Raw genomic sequence first — 26,772 nt, forward strand, 5'->3', positions numbered from 1 at the left:
CCCCCCCCCCCCCCCCCCCCCCCCAAACTCACCCTCACCCTCTTTTGTGTGTCCTCTACTCCTAGTCTCAAGGTCTCAAGGTATTGTTCAGAAGGAACCCAGTGAGAACGTTCCTAAAGGTCTGGCCGAGGTGATTATTAGTGGGTCTACCCGCACACGTTCTGAAGAGCTGGGCTTCCGAGAGCCCCTGCTGGTGGCCTGTTGTAACCCCAGCAGAGCAGCAGTCTCCCCCTTCAATCAGCAGCTCTGCCTGCTGTGGGGTCACCCGCAGGTCACAGTCACTCCTTCGGCAGAGCATGTGCACGCACTGAAAACACCAGCAGTGAAAACAACCTGCTGCATTCCACACAAAAAAACAGGAGAGATATGACTGTCTTTGTCCAAAGGTGTGGGAAGGGCATCAAAGTTGTTAAAAACACTCCACCCACACCCCTCACACCCTCCCTCTCACACACACACACACACACAAACAAACAAACACACACAGGCACACACAGGCACAAACATGCTCACACACCAAAACTTCGAAACCATTATGTGGTTTTTAATGCCTGAACCCCTGGACAAGAATGCCATGTTGAGACTACAAATGACCTATCTGAGGAGCATAGTTCACCCTGCCCACTCTCTGATAGTGCAGAGAAAAACAGCCAGCCAGCTGGAAACTCAGGTTTATTTATGTTTAGCGTGCCAGACATGGTGGTGATTACCTGGTAGTGCACTGGAGCTGCAATGCATCACACATAAACCCTCAAGGTCATTTGCCAGATTACTTTTTAAAAAACAACTTCACAGCAATTGGAGACGGAGGAGTCTCCTGCAAAAGTGGCAAGCCTACACAAACAGAAGATGGATGGATGTAGAGCAGACAGGGGGAGAAAAGAAAGAGGGCAACAACTGATGAAAACTTCTGGAAGCTGGAGCAGGCTGGACTGTATGGCGTCCGCTTGAGCAGTATCTGTTGTTGGGAGTTTTAAAGCTGAAGAATGGCTTCGAGCCAACACATGCTAAAGCAAGTATACATTTTATTGACAAACAAGCTTTCGAGGAGTCTCTGAGATCGTCAGTCCTAACTGTGAGAGATTAAAGCCGATAGGGGCTTTTCTTTTTTTTGGCACAGTGATTATTTCTGATTGATACTTCCTCTGGTAATGCATGGATGCTCAGACGCCGCGCATTTGGAACTAATCAGTGCGCAGGCAAGCTGGGAGAGCCCGGCTCGGGGGCTGCGTTCTGGGGTCTGTGCGGCGGGCGGGCGAGCGGGAGAGCGCGGTGGAGCTCCATGCTCCAGGCCTCTCTCCATGCTGCGGCCCTGCGCTCCCTCCTTGATGTGGTTTCTGTCAAATTGCATCATTTGGACCGGGGCCACAGGCAGACTCCGTCCTCCGCTCGGCCCAGAACACCCCACCCCCGCCACCCCCACGCCCCCCGCCACTGCCGCCCACCCGCTCGCTCGCTCGCTCGCCAGAAAAGGAAATACTTGGCAAACGTTGACAGACCAAAATGAGATCACTGACTTTTTCCAGGATAGGAGTCGCTTCGCATCCATCAGCCGGGCCCCGATACAGCTGGCAGGCCCTGACGAGTCTTGGTTGTCGTTTTCTTTTTTTTCTTTCTTTGTTTCCCCCCCCCCCCCCCCCCCCCCCCCCTTTGCTCTTCAAAAGCCAAGGAATCTGGAGCATCCCAAGACCAGAGCAAGGGTGTCGCGTTTAATAGTTTGCTCAGGCTGCAGAGATGAAGCGCTTTCAGGGAGGTCATAAAGACTAGGCGGAGATAAGTTGGCCCTGCGGACAGACTGCAGTATCGGAGGAGGCCAATTAAGTGGGAGCGCGCGGTGTAGACTCGGCCTCTTTAATGGGCTGGGACGGAGGCGGTAATGAGAAGCAGCCCCGCAGCCTTCCGCCCACCTCTCCCAGCCAGCAGCCCCACACCAGAGCACAGTCTGAGTGCTGCCGCGCGGTGGGCACAGCATGCCAGGTCAGGACGGTGGGCACATACGGCCAGGTCAGAGCAGCGGGCACAGCATGCCAGATCAGGACGGTGGGCACATACGGCCAGGTCAGAGCAGCGGGCACATGGTGCCAGGTCAGAGCAGCGGGCACATGGTGCCAGGTCAGAGCAGCGGGCACATCGTGCCAGGTCAGAGCAGTGGACCCACCCAAGCCAACTGCCCCCGAAGGAGATAAGGGCTCAGGATGAGTGCAGTGCAGCAGGCAAAATGTCACAGACAGAGACAAGTTGGAATCCTGAAAGCCAGCAATGTCATGTGAAAGTTATGTTTACCTGTCAGAATGTTACAAATGCACAAAGAAGCTAGCTAGGAGGTAACAAGAGATTATTATTTTTTTTTTTTTTATCATTATTAATTCATCAGTTTCTTGTAATTGTAAAGGATGCAGCAGTGGAACCACGGTGCACTCGATCACTCACACTTTCACACATCTGGGACATTAATCCGTACTCTAGTATACATATGCAAGCATCAAGTTATTATTATTCCTATTAATACACAAAGAAAAAACGTACTAGCCAATGCCTTCATTGTCTGAGGGATGTATTTAGAGTCAGTATGGGTTAGCAGGGAAAGTAGATGAGTTGGACAGGAGGGAGATGTCTTTGATGTGGAGGCACTGCTGCCGGTATTGGTCCTTTGTTTGTCTTAATGCTCTCTTTGCACAAAGACTAATGGAGACCTTGTCTTGATGCTTGAGTATAAGTAACGACAGACATGAGGTCTTGCACTTATATGATCTCCAGTGCCTCTATATATGGGGGTAGGGTTGGAAGGGTAGTGGCAGAAAGATAGATGATGGTGGTGGTGGTGGTGTGTAGCCTAAACAGATGGGATGACAGCACCAAACAGCAATATTGTATAGCGCAGTAAAGCTAAAACATCATTTTAGAATGACAAGCTTTAATGTGTGCTTCTGTGTCTGCAGTCGCTCCAGACTTCCTCTGGGAGATGACTTTGTCAGAAAGAGGGGTGAGAGACTCCAGCCGCCCTTCTGAAAACCCTCCCCCCCCTCCCCTCTCCGCCATCATGCTATAGTCTAAACACACCTGACTTGTAAATATTCTTTATTGCATCTGTAACGTAAACGCTCTCGGCGTCGCGACCGTTGCCGGACTTTCCCACACTCGCCAAGTAAGGCCCCATCACTCGCTTCTCTAAACACCGGAGCCCTGGCGAGAGTGGCAGGCTGGGTGACGACACCTCCTCTGGGCAGAGAGCACTTCCTCCCTGGAGCCACCCACGCTGGGCGCCCTGCACACAGGCACACGGGCACACGGGCACACGGGCACACGGGCCGCCCAGAGGCTTCTCCTCACCCACCTCATTAACTGGAGCCTGCCCTTGCAGAGCCTAGGAAGCCAGATATGATCTCCAGATATGCAAGGCCATCTCCGCGGTGTTGTCACTGCTGAGCTTTCCCTTGAGTTCCACTATGATCTGCCATGTGAGGCACTCAAGGGGTGCTATATTTAGATTGAAAACATTATATCTGGGTGTTTTGGGAGCCTGTCTCCATCCAGTGGTTCAGGACATCAGTGCCATTCACGGAGGTGGCTGATAGAAGCTTTGGAAATCAATTACCACTGGCAACCCCCCTCTGTGAAAATCTAAAAATAATAATAATAATCTCTTGCATAATAAAGGATTATTATGAAATTAGGAGTCTTAACACAACAGATCTTAATCAGAGAGTTCTGCCTTCATGCTTGTTCGCTCAATATGAAACATTAAGTTTGAACACTCATTTGTCAAGTGCGGTAGCTGTGGGGATTTTCCCGGAATTAGTGCAAAAAAGTGCGAATGCATCAAAATGGAAGTGCTGATCAGCACAGAGAGAATTTGCTAAACAATAGAGGTGAAAGCAGGTCAGAAATATAAATGATTGTGTACTTGAGTCTTCCAGTGTTTTTGAAGACTTAAAGGGATCAGCTGATTTACAGTAATTGAGGGTTGAATCTCAGGATGGTTAGGAGCCAAGCTAAAAGTCACGTTCCTTCATCACAGCTAAGATATCTTTGAGAAATGCTAAGATCCATACAAAACTGTAGAAGTGTAGAAAGGGCAGGTGTCAGTGGTAAGAGTAAGATAACCCATTCAAGTGGATGATCAAAGCTGGTGAAGTGGAATAAACTGAGAAGAGAAGGGGTCCACGTTGAGGTCCTGGAGGTACCCCATTGGAACCAGGGTGCAACTCACAGACTTCTCCCCCTGGAATGATATGTTTAAGTAAGGACACAAAAGTCCCGAATGCAGTTCAGGGATCTAAAGATGACTGAATATGTGAGGAGTTGCAAAAATTGAGACCGCGATTTTGAGTAATCCCTGCTCTAGTCATCTGTTGTGTCTGGCTAGACAATGGACCTAAACGCGTTCTTGTGTCAATGAATTGCAGGCCACATTTAGCCTATTAAAACAGAAATGCAATTTATTGAGAGGAGTCTGGTTTATGGAGCTGAAGATAAAGGGCATGGCTATTGCAGTTCCTCCAGAATGAAATCCCCTGGCCACTCAAGGGGCCATCCACCAATGACCTCATACTTACAACACACTCAAGGGGCATATTTGAAATAGTCTGGCCATGACATCATGCTCCAGCCACAGCAGAGATCCTCTTCTCAAATATACAGGGAGATTTATTGTATGGAGCTCAGTCTTATCAAAACTGTGAACCAAACTGAGGAGACCCTTGTGTTTTTCGTGGGTTTGTCTGCAGGTTAGAGTCATCAAGTCTCACACTGCCGTTCCGATTCAATAAACTGAAAACGAATTAGCAAGGTTGGGTTAGGTTGGAGAACGGTTAGGTTGGAGCAGGGACTAATGTTTGAATGCTATCGCATTCCGTACGCCATGTTCCATCCAATTCTGAATCATGAGCCATTATTTAGAGTTTTCTTGTTCTAATTCTAGTTTAGGAGGTGAGTAGACAAGTGACGGGGGCATTACAGGACAGACAAAGAGGACAAAGGAATGACAGGGAGTGGGTTTGATCCAACGGGCAGTTGCACAGCTATTTCTTGCAGAGGGACTTCACAGTGGAGGGGAAAAAGCGTCAAATCAGAGCAGGGTCCAGTAGACAAAGCTTGCGGCAAGGGTGTGTGTGTGTGCAAGGATGTTTTGAGGTAAATTATGAGAGGAGAAGCGGCAATGTGATTCTTTTGCAGCAGAGCAGCCCAGGGTTTGCAGGTAAAAGTCAGTCATTCATGAAACACCAATGAGATAAGACACCAGTTTAACGCAGCAGGCTAAGACATCAGCCTTTTCACTTACAATCAAACAAATCTCAACCAAAGTAGAGGTTGTCACTCTACCACGCTGAGGTACTTTTGAAATAATATCATTATCTCTCGCTTGTCACCCGAAGACAAGTATCTCATTTGTGTAAATGAATGGAATGTCAAGGGGTATAGTTCAACGCATAGCTGTCATTAGATGTCAAGGAAGATTTGTTAAGTCAAGATCAAATAAAACTGCATGTTTAAGACGGTCGGTCTCAATTTACATACGAGTGTTAAATATCTCTTACAGACATAATCTTATCAGTACAGACAACTAAATCAGGAAGACGAAGAGCTCGGTTAAGAATGCGAGCTGATGCAGGGCAATTTATACGAGGGCGATCTATCAAATGGAATTAGGCTAAGAACAATGTCACATTCCAAGGTTGTTTCCATGGTGATACGACACAAAACAAACCCCAAACACTTCACAGAGCCAAACACTTATTGCAACCCTTGGGTGACCAGCAAGTTTATTTCTTCCTTGGGTTAAAAAATGTCACCAAAAAGGGATGCGTTTCACATGTTATAATTACACATGCAGACATTTCAGTGGTAGGTACCTCCACTCATTTTTGCAGATGATATGTGTGCTCATTTGTATTTGCTTGTGCCCGCAGCCTATGATTGCAGAAGAACGTTCTCTCTTTCTCTCTTACACACACACACACACACACACACACACACACACACACACACACACACACACACACACACACACACACACACACACACACACACACACACACACACACACACACACACACACACACACACACACACTGAACACTACAGTGTTGGTTAATGCATTTACGCCGTCACATTGGCTTGGCATTTCTATCATTGCAAATGAAAATCCATACCACTCTAGACTACTGCAAGGACAACACCCTTTCCTGTAGCTGACCCGTGGATGAACTCCACTTCAACCGCTCTTTATTTTTATCACAAGGCCGACGCATTGGCTTTGGCCATGGGGGAAATATCAATGTCACACTCACCCAATGAGTGAGCAGGCACTGGGGCAGGCGTTTTCTCAGGATTTGCTTGAACAAGGTCTGCACACAATCAACTTCTGTCTGTACATTACTGACTATTGAAGTACTCGTTTCCAGTTTATGAGGTCATGGAATACATAAGGTGTTTCTGAAAGTTTATAATAAAATAATAACTGAATAAAAAATCCAGTCGTGTGTATTTAGAAAATCCCATTAGATTTCATATCGCCCCCGAGGGAACACACAAGTATGGATCACACACAAAACAAACATAGTTTTTATCAAGATGCTTCGACTAAGTTTTATTTGATAACACTTTTAAATATGTCAACACAACCAGTGAATCAAAACCCTGAAAATACTCAACCCAAGCGGGAGGCAGCAAGAGATGGAGTCAAGAGAAGGGAAAAAAAAACATTTCGCCCACCCTTAAAAGCCAGGCTACATTTGTGTTCAGACTAAACATTTGTCATCTGTTACGTTTTATTTGAAAGAATGCTTTGTTCTCTGCTTGATGCTTATTTTACCGCTCACAGGAGCACTTGCATAGCGTTTTTCCCTAACCCACCAACCTCTAGGTATCAAATATCACTTCAAAAATAACACGTTGCTCTGAGAAAATACACACACATAATTCATTCCCAAACAAAGGGCTTTCACTATATCTCTGAGAAGAAAACATCACAGCTCACAGACGTGCGTTATCAAAACCACTATTGAGCGCTCTTAAGCAGACTGACACTCTGATCCCCGTTTCTCTCACCAGACCTCTATACATGTCAAGTCTGAGGTGTTTAAGTACAGTTTTATAGGCAGTAAGCTTTTGCTGGTTGGGCAGCTAAATCCAAGGCCATAATAATGGTGGTTGAATGCAGGCTTGTTGATTCCATTATAAGCTTCAATGGGTGGCTCAGTAATTGTTGGAGTAGATTGTGTCATATAAATGTTGGTTGATAGTATACTTGTTGGAGTGGCTTATATCATATTGTATTGGGCTAAGGGAGGGATACCGTGGGGCCAGTTGGTCAGCCATGCTGCTGTCTGTTGCCTGCTGTCTGTCCACAGGGGCAGCTCACAGCTCACTCTTGCTGGAGGTGGGCGCCTCCTCCGGCTGCCTCCGCAGACGCGGGCGCCTTCTTTGACTGGAAGCCCAGCGAGGCCGAGTTTATGCAGTAGCGTTTCCCCGTCGGCCGTGGCCCGTCATCAAAGAGGTGTCCCAAGTGAGCACCGCACTACAGCGAGATCCAAACGGAAAGAAGAAAGAGACGGGTTAGTGAAGCAGGTACCAGGGTTTAATGTCGGCTTGTTACCGGGCGGGAACAGAGACACGGGGGGGGCCCACCTGACTGCAGCTGGTCTCCACGCGGTGCATGCCGTAGGAGAAGTCATCGGTGATGGTTATGGACTCCTCTTTAACGAGATCAGAGAAGGCTGGCCATCCTGTAGTGGTCACAGTAAAAAAAAAAACAAAGTTGATTCGTGGGCTTAGAATGGAGGTAGTTCAACAAGTGACAACTCTAAAAGCAGTGTCGTCTGGTCTGACAACACAAATACTAAAACAAAATCACCATCACGTTTATTACATTCCTGCACTTTTAATCAATATACTGTACATACAAGTACACAGAAATGTCAAAACACCACTGAACCGCTCTTTTTACACAGTTTGGCTTTCAGTTTGTGGCAGGTTTTAGAGAGAGAAGCTGGTTGCAGCAGTGCGCTCCGAACACAGCTACCTGAGATCAGGAGCTCTAGGCGCTCAGGTTTTAGAGAGAGAAGCTGGTTGCAGCAGTGCGCTCCGAACACAGCTACCTGAGATCAGGAGCTCTAGGCGCTCAGGTTTTAGAGAGAGAAGCTGGTTGCAGCAGTGCGCTCCGAACACAGCTACCTGAGATCAGGAGCTCTAGGCGCTCAGGTTTTAGAGAGAGAAGCTGGTTGCAGCGGTGCGCTCCGAACACAGCTACCTGAGATCAGGAGCTCTAGGCGCTCAGGTTTTAGAGAGAGAAGCTGGTTGCAGCAGTGCGCTCCAGACACAGCTACCTGAGACCAAGAGCTCCAGGCGCTGAGGTGCAAACGCTCAACTACGCCCGATAACACCAGACCTGCAGCGCTGCCAGTACATTCCCACCTGAGTATATTGGCATGTACAGGACTCTCTCTGAGTGTGTGTGTGTGTCTGTGTGTGTATGTGTGTGTATGTGTGTGTGTGTGTATACTCTTGCTGCAGGAATGTGAGCACGCAGTGGACGGATTCCCCTTGATACTTCTTGGCTGCTTCCTCAGGTTTTCAGCATTCAGTCTCTAAGACAAGCTCCCCATTCTCTGAAGCTGCCAAGCCGCTGCTGCAAGTTTATTTTTGTAGTTCATTCCAGCTAGACGCCCAGTCACACCCCCCTCAAGCTTCCCTTTCATTTCTTAAGGAGATCCCTGCCTTCCTCCTAATTAAAGAGTGGGACACAGCCATGAACTTCATTAAAACATAAAAACACATTGACTACAGAGGGACAGAACTTAGGGGGTACGAACACTGCCCCCAAAAAGAGAAAAGCAAATCTTGGATATATTAAACTCATAGCATTATGGAACAACACATTTACAAGAACACAGTGGCAGTCCCAATCACAAGTAAATAACAAATGCTAGACGTTGAATTTTCTCCTTGCCCCATGAAGGCTGAACACCTCTACTAATTAACACTTGACAGCCCCCCCCCCCCCCCCCCCCCCCCCCCTGGCCCCAACACACAGACTCCTTGCATGGCTTCCAGAGCAAAGCACGTCGAATAAAAGAGGTCAAAAAAGTTCAACGCAATCCTGAGAGCCACAAACTGTATTTGCATCCATTCTTCGTCCCCTTTTATCCTGCTGATCCCAACCTTATTAGAGGTCACCCAGGCCTAAGAGCACTCGTGGGTGGTCACCCGCTGGTCACGTCTCCCTCCTTAGCTGGAGGAATGGAGGCCCTATGGGACGAGCAGAGAGCCCTGGGCATCAGGCCTGGCCTCAAGAGCTGGGACAACTGCTCCACGTTGGTGGATTATATGGAGATCATATGGCACCCAGCAGAAAGTGGGGCAAAGGCAGACGATGTGTGTGAATACTGTACATGTTGTTGCAATAAGGACTTTAACAGGACCTGCATGACTGCACAGCCTAGTGGACATGTCTAAAAACAAGCATTTGAGGGATCCTTCAAGTCATTGCTGCTCGTGTTTTTAAGTGGAGGATTTCAATGGGCAGACGTTTCTTCTGGACATTCTGTGAATTCTGTAGACACAGATTCATATTGATTTTATTCAACGCAAAAAAATCCATTTCAGCAGATGGCTTGCTATTTCAGTGCAAACTGTACCAGTTAAAATGTTACTGCCTTGTAAAAGACATTGTGGAACCGAAAATTGCTACATTCCTTGTTTTTATCATCACATGGTGGTCGATATCAAACCTGAGCAACAAATAGCAACAAATCCCTAAGTACAAAAGCTGCAGGCCAGGTTGGATTACATCATACCACATCCCAAAATATGTCCACATGGCTTCCTTCGAGAGAAAAAAAACAGAAAGGAGCCAAAGATATGTAAACCAATGCGAGCCAAAAGAATTCCTGACCCTGTTGGCCACCTAACCTTCACACATGTCCCAGTCCTCCTCCGCCTTGCAAACCTCATTCAAAACATACGCAAAAAACCCAAAGTTATTTATGAAACAAGGCCTGGAAGAGTTGGGAGTGGAGGGGAGGGGCAAAAATAAACAAGCAAAAGATTCCCACTTATTTTCTACTTTGTTTTGCCTTTAACCCTGCATCTCAGAAACCAACAGCGTGTTTCGGCTTACTTGTTGCGCAGTGCCGTATACTTGGAACTGTTCTCATCCACCAGAATCTCAAGGCATGTCAATATATTTCAGCCAAGCTTTTAAGTACGTCTCCATACAGATTTGGTGTATGATAGAATATAGTTGGTAACCAAAGATAATCTGAGATTGCTTTATATGCTAAAAATAAAAAAGTAAGTTTGTAAAACATGTATGTACATCCAGAATCACCAGATTTGTCTTTATACTTGAATCAGAGTTTGAAGTATATCTACAAATAGTTCTTGTGTATTAATAAATGCAGTTTGTTACCAAAAAAATCAGATTTTTTTTAAACAGAATAGTTAAAAAATTAAAATCACTTTGTCTGACAGTGTGTCTTTGGGGGAGATGTGATGCTTTGTGAAGAACACACAAGTGGCTTCTCCACCAAACTCTCTGTGGCACTCCGGAGAAGCACCACACAAGCACCCCCCACCCCCCCACCCCCCTCCCGAAAAATAAAACCCTCCAGCCTGAGCCGTCTCTCCTCCCTCTGTTCCCCCTTTCGCAAACTCCCAAACTGAGGGAGGGGATGGTTGGCCACAACTACAAAGCCACAAAATTCCACTCAGGAACAGGAAATTCTCGGAGGAACAGAAGAATCCTATGACTCAGAGCAGGAGCATCCCAGCGGATGGTTACCACAGCGATCGGATCGGCGCGGCGCTCGGGAGCAGGGGCCAGAGCACGGGGCCAAATGGAGCCCGTGTGGCAAAATGTTTCTGGCAAAAACAGGAAGTGGAGTCGGCATGAGTCTGGTGAGCACGCAGCCGGGCTGCCTGCGTTCCTGGAGGTTTGGATCATGTCGGTGCAGGGGTTGGGGAGCCACGGGAAGAAAAAAAAAAAAAAACATACGATAAAAACACAACGGACTCTGTGTATATGGGTTATGCGCAAACTATAAAATGAAGTTAAGAGAGAGAAGCGCTCTACAGCAGGGTGTTTCCAAAACGTTTGACACCAGATACATTTCATTATTCTAAAAACGGCTGATCTTTTGACACTAGATACATTTCCTTATTCTAAAAACGGCTGATCTTTCGACACTAGATACATTTCCTTATTTCTAAAAACGGCTGATCTTTTTGCAATACTAAAGGACCGGGTCAGACGTGATTGATTTTGAGTGGTTACAGACAGGCCTGCATGTGACAAAGATATGTCTTCCTCTCTCACTCAGTAAACTTGGCTGCTGGAGAGACATGTACAGTATTGAGAGCAGCTTTTGTAGGGCATAGTTTGCAGCTCACTCAATATTACAACTCTTTGATGAAGAAAAGCATTGGAGCCCAAATAGGACCGAAAGGCTTGATACAGTGATCTGATGATTGCACATTAACATTTCACAACTTGACAGAATAAGTGTCTCTTGGCCAGGGGGTAAACTGCACACTGGCTTAAAAAAACACAAAAAATATTTCGGGAGCAATTCACTTTTCTTTTTAGGCAAAGAGGAGATTGTTTATTACATTTTTTTAATTAAAGTTTTAAAGGCACTGTCAGCTTGGTAAGACAGCAAGGCAGATCAATGAGATACTCATTCTTCCAACACATTTGTGCAGACATGCAGACATACACACACACACACACACACACACACACACACACACACACACACACAGGCTTCCAGGCAAGTTGGAAAACAAACAATGAAAACAACTCTCATCCCCATTACATGATTAATGCATTTGCTCATTTTTGATTGCAAAGTTTTTCTTCATAAGAAGCCCTGAAGTCATGACAGGCCTCCAACAACACACAAGTACACACACATACACACACACACACACCTCCAATTCAGACTTTTCCATTTCCTGATCCCTGTATATGTGTGTGTCAGATAGAGGTGCCACTCAGAGAGCAGCATGATGCCTCAGGGCTGTCTGCGCTGGAGACCCACCACACCACAGCAGCTCATCCCTCACTGAAGGGGCCACTCTCTTACCACTCACACACACACACACACACACACACACACACACACACACACACACACACACACACACACACACACACACACACACACACACACACACACACACACACACACACACACACAGCACAGCACAGCACAGCACAATTCCTAGTAACAGGTATGTCCACCAGCCTTCAAGTCTTTGATGGATTGGCAACTGAGCTACGTGTATTTTTCACCCATTTTTGCCAAAATTCCCCAAATGATGACCAGTGTACGCCATTGCACCATGTCCATATACCTTCTGAAGGGTTAGCAGTGTCAATCTCACATGTTTGTACCATAGAGTAAAAGGAAAAAAACACCTGCCATACTAGAAACTATATTTAAATTAGATGACATCTGCCGTACTAGAAACTATATTTAAATTAGATGACATCTGCCGTACTAGAAACTATATTTAAATTAGATGACATCTGCCGTACTAGAAACTATATTTAAATTAGATGACATCTGCCGTACTAGAAACTATATTTAAATTAGATGACATCTGCCGTACTAGAAACTATATTTAAATTAGATGACATCTGCCGTACTAGAAACTATATTTAAATTAGATGACATCTGCCGTACTAGAAACTATATTTAAATTAGATGACATCTGCCGTACTAGAAACTATATTTAAATTAGATGACAGCATTTTTCAATGGATACTTTACAAGAAATGTAGAAATAGAAAACTAGAGTGGGTTCCTTGAGTTGCATAGGTCACAGGTCACCCTCGCCAATGAATTACTGGATGACTCGCATGTTTCTATTTTTAACTCTGACATCACACATAGCTCAGTGAAGTTATTCCCTAATTGCAAAGAAAGACGAACTTGCAGTCCTGTTTGATGTCAAAAACCTACACAATTAAGAGAACAAGACATTCCAACGGATTACAACTGACAGATCCCCGGCGTTTACAGCCAATAAACTAATCACAGAGGAAGAGATAACCTTCATTAAAATAACTTTGGGGAACTATGTGAAGCTCCTTAAAGTCATGGCTATGGTTATTTTGTGTTGGTGGTGCACATCACAGATTGATTCATAAGTATGGAGGCCTTTATAGCCCACTCTCAGTGGCGGCCATTAGACAGCTGACTGAATACACACTCATCCCTGCAATCAACCAGAAAGGGGCCGCCGGGTCAAGCTGTCTACTCACCCAAGTCAAAGAAAGGGAGTGAGAGAAAGAGAGGTAGAAGGAGAGAGAGAGAGAGAGCGAGAGAGCTGTCTGGCTTATGTGTAGTATAAACTGTATGTGGTCTCAGTCCATTGCTTCCACCTTGGGAACAGATGCAACAGCTAGGACTGCATTTCTCCTCAGACTTTCAACAAAGAGCTAGACAATAACACAGTGTTTGCGGAGTGGAACTGAGTGACTAATGCCATCATTTCCACAGAGGATTTAACGTAACTGGTTCAGATAATCAAAGATGTGCATGTGTCTGCCTACCTGGAGTCTCACATGTGCAGCACACACACACACACACAATGAAGAAGATGGTCTCTTACTGTGGCTAACAAATGCTAACTTTGCTTCCAGTATCTTCAAATGGACACTCACTTTCATACGCACACACAGGCACACTTCTATTTGAGAGGAATGAAGTCACAAGTCCCTAGAGTCAGCCCTCAGCTCTGCAGGATGAAATAGAGCTGAAACACTGGCTTCTCTGCAGCCCCATCTCATATGGACGTAATCGGTTTGAATTAGTTTCCATAAGTCGAGGAGCAGAGGGTTTTACATACCTGATCCAGAGTCAAATTTCTTATCGGACCTGCAATGGATAAAAATAAAGAGGTTTAAAAGAAAAAAAAAAAGCAGTCCTGTTTCAATGCACGGCTATAAATGTCCAAGTCTGAGAATCAATATTTCCTGTTGGCTGGAAGGAATAGTCAATTTCAACAGATGGACATTATGTGTGTGTGTGTGTTTGTGTGGGTCCGCGTGTGTGTGTTCTGGGCGACTCCCTGAGACCTTAGCGCATAGTCTGTCGAAACGGGCCAGTATCCCTGGGGTGTTTCATTATCCTCCTGATTTTTTTGGCCTCTCGGTGAGGTGGGAGGAGAAAAAAACACCCAAATGCGGAAAAAATATCTGGCGCACAATAAGCGGGCAATTTGTGCGCTCTTACAGCCAGGGAGGGGGGGGGGGGGGGGAGCAAAACACACGTCTCCTCTGGGACCGTCGAGCCTAAGATATGGGCTAACGCCGGCCGTAAATTCAGCCCCCTTTGAAGCTCTCCAGCGAGCTGTGGGAAAATTGCGACCTGGTAATCACTCCTGAGACGGGTCTGACGTGCTGTCAGGTAGAGTTAACCCTCCCGTGTTCACACACACACACACACACACACACACACACACACACACACACACACACACACACAGTTAACCCTCCCGTGTTTGCGCCAGGAGAGCCGCAGCTGGGCCGGCCGGGCTAGGCTGGGTCTGACTGGGCCGGGCTGCGAGGGGGAAGACCCTCTCTTGAACCAATTAGAGGAGCTGAGGAAAGCGGGACAGTCGCTCAGGGAGCTCTGATCTCCAGCACCGGGGGAGGAGAAGGTAGGTGCCCCCCCCCCCCCTCACACACACACACACACACACACACACACACACACACACACACACACACACACACACACACAGCCGTAACCCTCTCCCCCGGAGCGCCTGAGACCGGTGTGGTGGTCAATCATTTGCTGACCCGTGTGCAATGTATAACAGGATGATTACATCCGGTTCCCCCGTGAAGCTGTTTCAGTGCCACCTTCTGACGCCCGCAGAGTACACAGGTAAAGCATTATGTGTGGAAATCACGACTACAAAGGCATGCCCATTTGGGGAGAGGGTATGGGGGAGGGGGGGGGTCTGAAAGTGTGTTTAAGGGTCTTTGGACTTACGGGAATAGCGGGGTGCCACAGACGATGCAATTGTAGGTCCCCTCCTCTTTGCTATGGGCGTACTCTCCAGCGAAGGCACTACACACACACATGCAGGTGGGACAGAGCAGAGAGAACTTAGTTCACACAGTTCCGAATGACATTCAGTACCACTTTTATGAACCTTAGGCGGTTGCACATTATCTTTAATGTAGCAGGACTTAAACATTTGGCAGGGATTTACACTTATCCTTATCGAACCCTCATCCAACAGGACTATCAATCGTCTTTCAGGCATTGTTCACGTATATATGACCCATTCAGTTCGATGTAACTTTGCCTTGAGGACAGGCTGGACGTAAAGCAGCGTCCTGATATATCTGGAGGAGAGGGACCCTGAGGCAGGGAAACCGCAGGCCTGTACATAAACAAGCCCACTAAAACTGGCCCAGAGAGGAGAGTACACACACACACACACACACACACACACACACACACACACACACACACACACACACACACACACACACACACACACACACACACACACACACACACACACACACACACACACACACACACACACACACACACACACACACACACACACACACACACGCGGCTGTGCGCCGGGAGCCACAAGCAAACACCAGCGGGAAGTCATGCGGAAGGCCCAGCCTTGCGAGGGCCGGGGCTGCTGCTCTGGCGGGGCCGAGCACGCAGGGGCCAGTCGCTGGGCATTTTTCACATTCCTCCTGCCAACGAGCCGACAAACGCCTTCCCCACGTGTGCGTGACCACAGCCGGGCAGTCGGAGGGGAGTCACAGAGTTCTCTCTCTCATTTTCGGGGCTAACCGCGCTTTTCCCCACTGGCACTGGCGCGGTCGAGTCGCCCCCCTCGGCCCTCGGCCCTCGGCCCTCGGCCCGGGGCTCGCGAGGAACTCGGCACACCACGCAAAAAAAAACTGCATGTCTGAATGGGTGGAAATTTCAAGGCCTTTACGGTGCCAGTGGAAGTGAATAGGGTGCTTGTTTACCCCCAAATAAAAAAGAACAGCCAATATGCACAACATTTTATGACGGGCATTTAAAGGAGGAGTAGGGGGAGCGGTAGAGCGGATTTTTTTGGGGCTGCTGGAAAGTGCTGGACATGTACAGATGCTAGGTGCGTTCACAGGGAAGCCGGAAAGGGAGGGAGGAAGGGAGGGAGGGAGGGAGGGAGGGAGGCGACTCAGGCTAGGGGCCCAACCTCTCTGTTCCTCTCTCCTGGGTGACATGGTACTGCATAGGGGTGAGCCTCTTCTTCAGCTCGTCCTGGGGGAAGGTGACAGGCCATGTCTTCTTGCTTCGGCGTGTTCCTGCACGGGAATATTGGGAGCAAGAGTTACGTGGGGCCACCAACTCATGGGGCACACGCGCACACACGCACACACACACACACACACACACACATATATATATAAACACACACACGCACACAAACTACTTATAGCAGTGCTAAAGTGCAATGTTCAGGGTTTCTCACACAGTGGTTTTCCAGGCAAGAGTCAATATGAAGCATGAACAAAAAGCAATGACAAATACAAGCAGGTACACACAAAAAAAAAATCAAAAAATGCATTTCTTCCAAAAAATAAAACATACCATAAATCTAAATGAAAGGTGCATTTTGCAAAGGCTTAAAGATAATGATTATAAGCACTCCTAGCCTTTGCATGTTCATCATCAAGCAGTGCGTGTAAATGTGCCCCGCCAAACAAGCCGATATGTGAGCCAGAACTCCTTTTGAAACATATCTGCTTGCCTGCAGTGTGCTACGGCAACCAAGAGGATATCAAAAGATGTTGCTGCACACTAGTTTAGGATATAGATTTCACTGGTTGGCAATATGCAACTTTAAGGTAATTCACTTAGTTATAAAAGCCTGATATTGACTCCTGTCTGGAGAGGAGGGGGGTGTATAATTGCGCTGATCAGTCCTACTGCCATGATGCCTACAAGCCTGTGTAAAGAGAGGGGGAGATGTGCTACAGCCAAAGATCTCAGCAAGGCGTAGAACAGTTCAAGAGAATTTAGTGGGATAGATTATACAGATGTGTCAATACTATGATGATAAAACATGAGGCTACAGCAATGTTACTCAAACTTCTGCTTCTACTTCTGCAACAGTTAGGTAACATTTCAACTTCTTACGTTGTAACAATGCTGACCTCTAGTGCCAAAACTGTGGAGGTGTTTAGACTGTCCACAAGGGGGCAGTGTATATTAGCCCGTGACACTCAGACAAATCCACTGTCAATGTCTTTCAACCAAAAGTGATTAGAAAGTGAGAACACCAATTCTGAGACTCCAAAGTTGTAAGGACTCTTTGTTGTGAGGGGTTTCTGGGGTCTTTCAATTAAACTGTGGTACCATTTCATTTCTGAAACTGACAAGAGGAGTACATTGCTGGAGAATCTGTATGAGGAGAAATGCCGTTCGGCAACAGTGTTAAGTAGCACAGAACTTCTTTTCCTTATGTAATTTCTCTCCTGCAGTATTCAGAAAAGCACCTTTGAACCTTATGTGTAAACACTTGGTACAGAGTGTGAGCGAGACCTTTCCTTCTCAAGTGGCCTTTGCTTTATGGCTTCCTCTCCTGAGGGTCCCTTGGTTTGGCTCATTCAATTTCAATTCAATTCAACTTTATTTCGCCATGTATACAGATACTAGGAATTTGTTTTGGTATTCTCCATGCAGGCTATAGTATCACCGAGGGAAGAATTGCAGCATAACATGAGGAAAGGGAGGAGAAAAAAAAGGCGACCCCCAGACTATGCTCCTAGAGGAGTACAGTGTGGGAGCAGGAAAATTCCCTTCTTTATCTGCTGATTCCACTCACCTACTCAACACTGGGGCAGCACAGGGTGAGAGGCTCTGTTTAAATGGCCAGAGCTTAGACATTATAGAACTTGAAATACTGAATTACATTGAAGGCAAAATGTCAAAATGCACTTTGCAATTCTCTGACACACATTACATAGAGTACTCATTTTGAATACCTTGGTGTTATGTGATACTGAATAATCATTACTGCATTAGAGAGAAAGTTAGAGAGAGAGAGAGAGAGAGAGAGGATCTGAAGTGTGCATGCAAGCTCTTTTGAGAAAGCAAACATTGTGTTAGTGTTAGTCCAGAGGCACCGGAGATGTCCGCCGGGCAGAGCAGAGAATGAGCTCCCAAACCTGAGGGGGACAGTTGCAGGAGGAACACCACACAATGGAACCTCTACAGGACTCATGTGGAGAGTTGTCTGTGAATGCACTGCCTTTGGTTGGAAGAATTGTGTTGGTCTGAGACCATATACAATACAATTAAATAGAATAAATGGCGTAATTTGAAGAAACTAAACCAATTCAATTTAATTCAATTCAATTCACAATTGAATTGTCACTTCTAAAACATTTTTTGAGCTTTTTCCTCTAATCACTGAGAAGTACAGATACTTATTGGGTGGTGTTCCCTGCAGATGACTAAATCAATCAAACAGCAACTCCAGCAAAAACAAAAAACACACATAAACACTCTTGTGCTCACACAGGAAGGTGTGTATTAGAGCTCGGGAAAGCAGCGCTGAGCCCGCACACACACACACAAGCACACACACACACACACACACACACACACACACACACACACAGAGCATCCAGTGGACCTGAGGGGAGCCCGCAGGCTTTCAGAGCCACAGGCTGGCTCTTGGTCACCAGGTGCAGCAGATTGAATCCTGACATCACTGCTGCTGCTGCTGCGGCTGCGGCTGCGGCTGCGGCTGCGGCTGCTGCGGGACAGAGAGCGCAAAAGACCTGCGCCCACAAAACACCCCACTGGGGGAGGCACTGCCGCTCACGCTACAACACAAACAGAGGCAAGGCAGAGGAAGGAGAAGAAAAAACAACACAGGTCAATACAGCTGTCAGTTACAAAGACAGACAAGAAGGGAGGCCAATCCATCTGTGCGGCACAGTGGAACTGGCCAATGACATTCATGCAGGGACGGGGTTTGAAGATGACATCATCATGATGGGACAGGAGAGAGCTTGAGTAACACAATCGGTATGGTAACACAGGCAAACCAATGGAAACCGAAGGAGAGAGGCTTTTCAAAGTTCCCATGTAAATAGTCAGGGGATTGGAGGTGGATTAGGTTGATTGGGTAGATAGGGTTGAGTAATTCATTCAAATGAGTTAGAGGAGAGGAATTATTAGTGAAATGTTAAGACTGATTAACTGATTAACAGATTAACAGGACCAGCGTAAAACTGCTCTTCTTACGGATTATATTCTCAATCACGATGAATGAGATTAATGAGACCGGAGGAAACTGCATTGCAATGTTTAGATGTGCCTCGTCTGTACTTCTGATGTAACAAACTGAACCAACCTCTAAACGACTCAAAGCTGCTCCAACACACCTTTGACACAGCGGATGAAATGACTGTCACGGACAAAGGCAGCATGAGTTTGGGACTAAAGGGTGGCATGAAATGGGTGCTGTGATCCCAATACAAAAGATGACCACAAAGCGGGGCAAGCCCCGAATGTCCGTGCTGACAACAGTAAGATGATCCGGATCCGCTTCCATGCCCGCTTCCATGCCCGTTTCACATGCCTATTCATCGGCGCGCCTGTTGCCATGGCTGCAGCCCGAGGGACAAAGCACCTGATGCAACTACCATATGCTACGAAAGCAGGAAACTCCAGACTTGACTCCTTCAACAAACACTGATGTAATTGAACAGACTCTACATGAAAACATATCAATTTGTGATCTATTTTAAAATGGGTTGTGCACCACACAACCAACACCAATATGAATGCGCTTTCAATGCACTGAGAGGATGCCTGAGCTAACAAGTCTGGAGTTGCCTATATGTTATGGCAATGGCTTTTTACTCTTCTATGCTCCACATCACAGGCTAGGTGAAGGACTGACCAGAGACCTCATAGCACCCCCTCACCACCCTACCCCCCCCCCCCCCCACTAACCTCCCCCTTCTCTAGTTGCCCATGGTTACAGTACCTAGCGCAGGAACGGGCAGAGCCAGGAGTCGCCCGGCAGCCTTACAGGAACTCCGGCAGTGCCTGAGGGCCACGGGGGCCATGCATCTGAGGAGAGACGCTGCCATCCAGGCCTACGGCACGTGAAGAGAGGGGGCGTTGGTGCAGCGCTATGGGGGCGAGAGTGGGGGGCAGCGTCACTCTCCAGGGTGGAAGGGGGGGGGGGGGGGGGGGCAGAGATGACTGCTTTGTGTGTACAACTGAGAGAGAAGGGAAGAGAAAGGTGTGTGTGTGTGTGTGTGTGTATGAGAGAGAGAAAGAGAGAGAGAGAGAGAGAGAGAGAGAGAGAGAGAGAGAGAGAGAGAGAGAGAGAGAGAGAGAGGGAAGAGAGAGGGAAGGAGAGAGGGAGAGGGAGAGAGAGAGAACAGAAGGAACAAGAGAAAGAGAATAGGAACAAGAGTAGAAATGTGACTCAATGGCAAGTGTTTAGGTCTAATAAGAGAGCGCTCAGATTACATGAAGAGGGACCTTTATGTGCAGAGCATGAATGGGAGAAGCGCCAGTAGTGGTTAGTAATACAGAGCATCATCAGACAGCCTTGTCATTTAGAGGAATGCATTACCCAAGAGCTTCCCTATGATCCCCAACAAAAAAGAACTAAACAATTGAAACCACAGCGGCCGTGAACCTGAATCCAGTTTCAATATTTCACCTATCGGATCTCTCAGTGTTGTGTTATTAGAGGGCACAGACCATGAACAGGATTAAAAAAAAAAAAGAGTTAGCACCCGTGCTTACAGCACATCACTAGTATAAGAAATCTTCTACAAGACATAATAGCACAAGTCACCCACTGGAAATGAAATGACACATAAAACAACCACTGATGTATATAATAAGATAAGACCGTGATACATTGGAGTGTAACGTGTGGTTCTCTTTTCTGAATACCTGTCCGTCATCGAAATGTTCAGGTGCAGATCTGACACCAGCAAGCCATGGTTAAATCAATGTATCTGTAGAGAGGGGTGTGAGCGTGGCCTGTTTTAAAAATAAACATCAGAGACCCACTGCTATTTATAGATAGCTAAGCAGACTGTCTGCGCCTTCCTGCCATGTCATACTGGATTAGTCCATTTCTCCAAAACAGCAGGCTTAAAATAAACACTGTCACCACCTCTCTGTGTCTAGGTTATTATCCTCATTATACACCAAAAACACTGTTACATTTGGTCATTCCTAATATTTAATTCCCCCTACGCTGTTGAAGATATTTTCATCTAACAGTGCTAGATATACATACTCTCTTGTGAGGAGGGGACATTAGATGCTGAATCACAAGTAAAACCTTGTCCTGCTCTGATGAATGGCCAATGCCATTTCACCCTGAGGATGCACAAGGGTGAACCCTGTATCTATTGGACTAAATGAGGTCTAGGAAACACTAGAGGCCCATTTTCTTCCAGCACTCAGAGGTCAGGGGCTTTTGAGTTGGTTTGAGACATGCAGTGAAACAACAAAAGCCCTGTTAGCTGTTTCTTTGTGCTAGTTCATTTAATCCTTTAATCTATTGCTTATTGTATAAAGACTGACGGTGTATTGAGCAAGTATAGCACTAGCTTTCGATTGTGAGATGCAAAACTGGTATGCAGAACTGTTTTGCTGACACCTGTACAGTGAGGTAATGGGGTGAAGTGGCATATCACTACCGATGCATTTGCATTAAAGACAAGCGTCACATTAAGAATGACATCATAAAGACAGTCACATTGACTTATTTCAATATGACAATAACATTTAACAGTGGATATAAACATCCAGAAACTAACTTTGGGTCAAAGCTAAGAGCCTCATGCTGAGTCTCAAAAAAATCTCAGTGTAGGTTTCTATTGCCATATAAGGTCATTTCATCAGAACATACTTATATTCTGCAAACCAAAAAAAAACCTAGGCCCAACTGATTAAGGTAAGCCGAAATAAGGAGAGTGATTCATCACCATTTTAACAGTGCAATTTTTTAACCATCAACTACTACTACTAGTAGTAATAATAATAATAACAATAATAGTGTGAACAAGTGTGTCTGTAGGTTATTTATCACCAATATACATTATACTTGTATATATTAACTTATATTTGATCTGCCCCATTTATCTGACAGAATTCAAGCTGGGCCTTACCCTTGAGCTGTGTTGTAAAACTAGCTAAGATATTTTTGGATTTCATCTCATAGATCACATTAGGACGGTGTGAAGTGGGCACCATTCAGGGTGAAAAGCAGCTTTTGTTTAAGACACAATAGACCCCATTACAACATAGAGAATGAGACAACCTCAGCTCTTTACTGGCTGGCACTAGAATGGTCGGTCAGTCGTTGACAGATGGGCACACAGCAGCACTTCCAACCTCACGCAAAACATACACCAGGCTACATAATGCGTACAGCCCAAACCAGCCCATTTGGCTATGGAGGTAATGTGTATGTTTGTGTATGCAACACTATAGCCTACCGATTACAAGACTGATTGACTTTTTTTTCGTTGAGACTCAGGAGAATCAGCCTACATTTGGGTTATAATAGGATTAATTCAATGCAAATTATTTTAATGAGAGTTAGTGACCGGTGATGAATATATTTCCAGGGCACAAATAACTGCTGGGTTGCAAATGAAGCAGAGCCATTACTATAAATAATGTCTTGAGACAAGTGTCCTGAGGATCTCTTGCATGTGTGACCATGATACACAGAGTGGTAAACATTTTTCGGCGAGTCAAAACTGAGACTAGTTCGCTTCACTACAGTTACCGCTTGCAACTATGCGTAAAACAGCGTTAAACAATGTTTCCTAACATAACGTTACACTCGAAAGGGGTAAGAGACGACCAGTGCGCCATATTGAAACGTAACCCAATATTTGTCATGGGATTATTGTGACTTGGCGTAAAGCTGATGACACCCCTTGCTCTTGCCTAACCTACCGAATATGTTAGGATATTCACCATGGACATTACATGCATTGTACTGGAAAAACATTTATATATAGCCTACATGTATGGTTGTTATGTCGCCACAAATGCTACGTTGCCTTTAAGCGAATGGCGAAGGACAAATGTTACCTTATCACTCCTTGTCTTCCTTGACTCTTCGCAAATAGTCAAGTGTTCGTCACACTGGCATTTCACATAGCCTATACGTTTCCTAGGCTAAACAGATGCTATACCCGAACAAACGTGTCACAGAAACGGAAAGGACAACAGCATAGCCTAATATAACAGGAATCAATTAGACTTGTCGATACAACAAATTAAAAGTATGATAAAAAAATGTATACATACCGGTAAAAAGTAGAAACTGAGAGAATATGATGTACCAGAAGAAGGTAGAGGGTCTGACAGCTCTGAGCCGGCGCATTGAACTCTGAAAACAGTACGCTGGTTTGTGTACTTCTTAGGTAATGACAAGTGGGGAAGTGCATTGTGGGAAATTCCTCCGTCCGCCCAAACAATCTCCAAATATGTCCAAGAGGGTCAGCCTGCATAAACAGCCAGTGAAATTGTCGTGCAGACAGAGTACTTCCGTAGAAAAATAACCCTAGAACATTTTAGATTTCATCACTGAAACAGTATAGTGCACCCGACAGCACACTACCTTTCGCGCTTTCAGGGAATCGTCTCTGAACAACTCTTCAGAGCAACACACACGTTTTTTAAACTAATTTTCCAACCTAAAAGGAGGTTTTGTGAGTCGATTTTGGCTGAAATATTACTATAGTTTGTAGGGACCAACAGCGCTTTACCTGTGCTCCTTCAAATAATACCTACACATTTCCAATTTTCCAAGTCTATTAATGAAGCTGGAGCAAAAAAAAGTACATATAGAACTAAACCTTAAATTCACAGATGTCGATACAAAAATAATGCAAGTTGTTATACTAGAATGCATCATAACCAATGGTACTTTATTTAACTAATGTAGCAAAAGCAGGTCACTAGTATGGTGACAACTACCACGTTTGCTCAAACATCCCATCCATTCTGATTTTTAAAGGATTGAGTCTGAGCTACAATTTGTGAGCTATACCTCATAAAATATAAGGCCATTACCACGACCACCTGATAAATCTTTCCATGTACAAACTTCATCACAACAAATATTTTTAAAGTTACAAATATACCCTCTCCACATATTAACACATTCACTTTTTCAAAACCCTACCAAACCTTTAATTAGAGATTTTAAACATGACAAGGGACAAATTACATTAAAGCATTTGAACTTTAAAATGTCTGCATTACTGTACACCGTCCCCTCTGGCTAGCAGGTTGGGAATATTGATTGACGCAACAGTACAACTTGAATCCTAAGCTGCAGAATAGTACACACTACAGTTACATAAATGTACAGTGTATACATAAATACATCAGAATACACCACACTTAAGCCCTGACGGCATGACACTAACCCAACATTCATACTCTGTACAGACAGATGCACCACCAGTCAGTTGCAGACCTAAAAAAAAAAATACATAATGTACAGCAAGGACAACCTCTGGCTTTATTTTTGTTTTGAGTTTTTATTTATTTTGTACATAACATTAGCTCTGTGCAGTTGATGGTTTAAAAATGAATCTAAGGTCTCCCTAACTGACAAAAAAAAAAAAAAAAAGGCTGACAAACATAGGTGTGCGATATCTGAACACTTTTAGATACAGATCAACACACGTCATTTTAAAAGTTGTGAAAAGGCATTTGGTTGGATGCAAACACTATCATTAAGCAACATCCAGCATACTGCTGTCAGCGAAAAAAAGAAAGAAAAAAAAAAAAAAACACACATCCAACCAAACCCCCTCTGTAGAGCGACCTTATCTCTTCTTAAACGATTACACCCATACTGACACCTACAAAATCCAAATACATTCCCCACAAATGCAGTGTCAGTAAATTTATAAAGCACAAAGTTAAGGCACAATGAGGTTCTCTGCTGCAGGTAGTGTGCACCAGCCTTATGACATTTTCTTATGCATCAATTGTACGCTTTGCTGCAAATACTGCACCCTGTGATCAACTACACTGCATCTTCCAAACACACAAGAGAAAGATAGAAAAGGACGAGTTCAAGGACAGCAGCCAGATGAACCCAGTAGCAATTCTGGAGTAAGAATCTACTCGAAACATCTCACGAGCAACTGGACATCACAGATGAAGTGTTTAAAGACCACATGGAACAGAAGGATGGGGGAACTGCATCAGAAACAACAGCGATACAACAAAACTGCCTTCCCTGCCCTCCAAGGATTTAAAGACTTGCTCTCTTGTCACGGTCCAGTTCCCCCCCCCCCCCCCTTCAAAAATGAAAACACACTGAACAGAAAGCAAGAAGCTGCTTCTAAATGTCCACAATGAACCATCACATCTAATTCGATTCTTACCATCGCAGGCCCTCCCATCAAGATAAACTGGATACCTGACCAAGGAATATGAGCCCTACGAACACAAGTCCAAACAGGCTTCTTTGGAATATTTGATCAAGAAGTGATATTGCATGGTCTGAGCGGAGGGAACGATTCAAAAACGCTCTCTGTGAGGCAAATGGCAGTTGAAAAGTCGACAAAAAAAAATTCTTACGCAACGCATTACGAGTGTTATTGTTCTCATGTACCAGCAGAGGTCTGTGGAGACAAATGTCAATGTCATCCGGTCACCAATCATAAACAAATAAACATAGCTGCTAGAGATAATACAAAATATATATAGAACCATGGAATACAATGGAATATAGTCTGGCTGGGAGGATTTCAGTGAATACTGAGCGAGATACATGTATGGTTAGAGATGGGACAAACAGCAGCACCAGTGTGCTGATGACAGCTGTCAATCACCAGTATTTTTTCCTCTCGTGACACCAGGCCCGGGCGCTTTACATCAGGTCATCAACCTCTCAAACACCTGTCAAGCCTAGAACAATCTTAGTCAATACATCTCCCTCCAATCTCTGAAGAATGGATGCTAACAGTGTTACTATTTTCTTGGCAAGAAACAAAGAGAGCTTATGTGATTTTTGCATTCTATACAGACAAATTCAGCCTCCACCATTCATACAGCATATATTTACAGTACCCCCGGATAAGTGTTTGTGCATGCCTTCCTTGTTTGACTAAAACTACAAAAAAAAAAAAAGGATTACATCACCGAAAGAAAAAACATCTGTAAGAAATAAACATCCACATTTTATGTTACAATTCAAAGCTTAAATAAAGGCATACTTTAACCAGCACATGCAGCTATGGAGAGCCCCACCCACTCCACTGAGTGTCAGGAGGGGAAGGGACGTTTCATAAAAACAAGGGGAGAGAGAGCGCGCAATACCGAGAGAGGTGCATCTCTCTCATATATATACCTTTTTAAATATGAACATTAGAACTGGAAGCCACATCTCCTTAGATCCATAGAGTTTCTGTATTATAAAAAGAGATCTAAATTGTGTCCACTGCACCAGAGGTGAGGTGAGGTGAGGTGAGGGGGAAGGGGCAGGAGAGCAGAGCAGAGGGGTTCTCTCAGTGACGCTCCAGCCAGTCAGTCAGTCTCCCCTTCAAGAGCACACGTGGGGGGTCTGGAGGGTCCCTCAGGGGTCACCCTGACAACCCCTCAAACGGCCATGAGCCCCGTAGCTTTTGGCTGGCTGGTGCCGAGAGGAGCGGGCCCCTTCGCACATCCGCGCTTCCCCCCCGTTTGACTGCCACAG

The 26,772-nt window shown here is 45.5% G+C and overlaps 1 protein-coding gene across 4 annotated transcripts; it reads right to left on the bottom strand.

Annotated features, from left to right (window-relative positions):
- Nucleotides 1–6,562: 6,562 nt before the first annotated feature.
- Nucleotides 6,563–23,491, bottom strand: msrb3 (methionine sulfoxide reductase B3). 4 transcript variants are annotated; one of them, XM_012823781.3, is made up of 7 exons: nt 23,361–23,491; nt 20,047–20,194; nt 16,237–16,345; nt 15,009–15,086; nt 13,858–13,886; nt 7,630–7,727; nt 6,563–7,519 (listed from the first exon to the last, which is right to left on the bottom strand). In XM_012823781.3, exons 2-7 carry the CDS (start codon nt 20,150–20,152, stop codon nt 7,367–7,369), a joined length of 573 nt encoding a protein of 190 aa, XP_012679235.2. In that variant the 5' UTR covers nt 20,153–20,194; nt 23,361–23,491; the 3' UTR covers nt 6,563–7,366. The 4 variants fall into 4 exon arrangements, with proteins under 4 accessions (XP_012679235.2, XP_012679237.2, XP_031439169.1 ...); XM_012823783.2 differs by lacking the exon at nt 20,047–20,194 and adding an exon at nt 18,682–18,874 and having other exon boundaries at nt 23,361–23,446; XM_031583309.1 differs by lacking the exon at nt 23,361–23,491 and adding an exon at nt 23,142–23,354.
- Between the last annotated feature and the right edge of the window lie 3,281 nt (nt 23,492–26,772).

Source organism: Clupea harengus, chromosome 16 (genome assembly GCF_900700415.2).
Source record: "Clupea harengus chromosome 16, Ch_v2.0.2, whole genome shotgun sequence".
NCBI classification, from domain to species: domain Eukaryota; kingdom Metazoa; phylum Chordata; class Actinopteri; order Clupeiformes; family Clupeidae; genus Clupea; species Clupea harengus.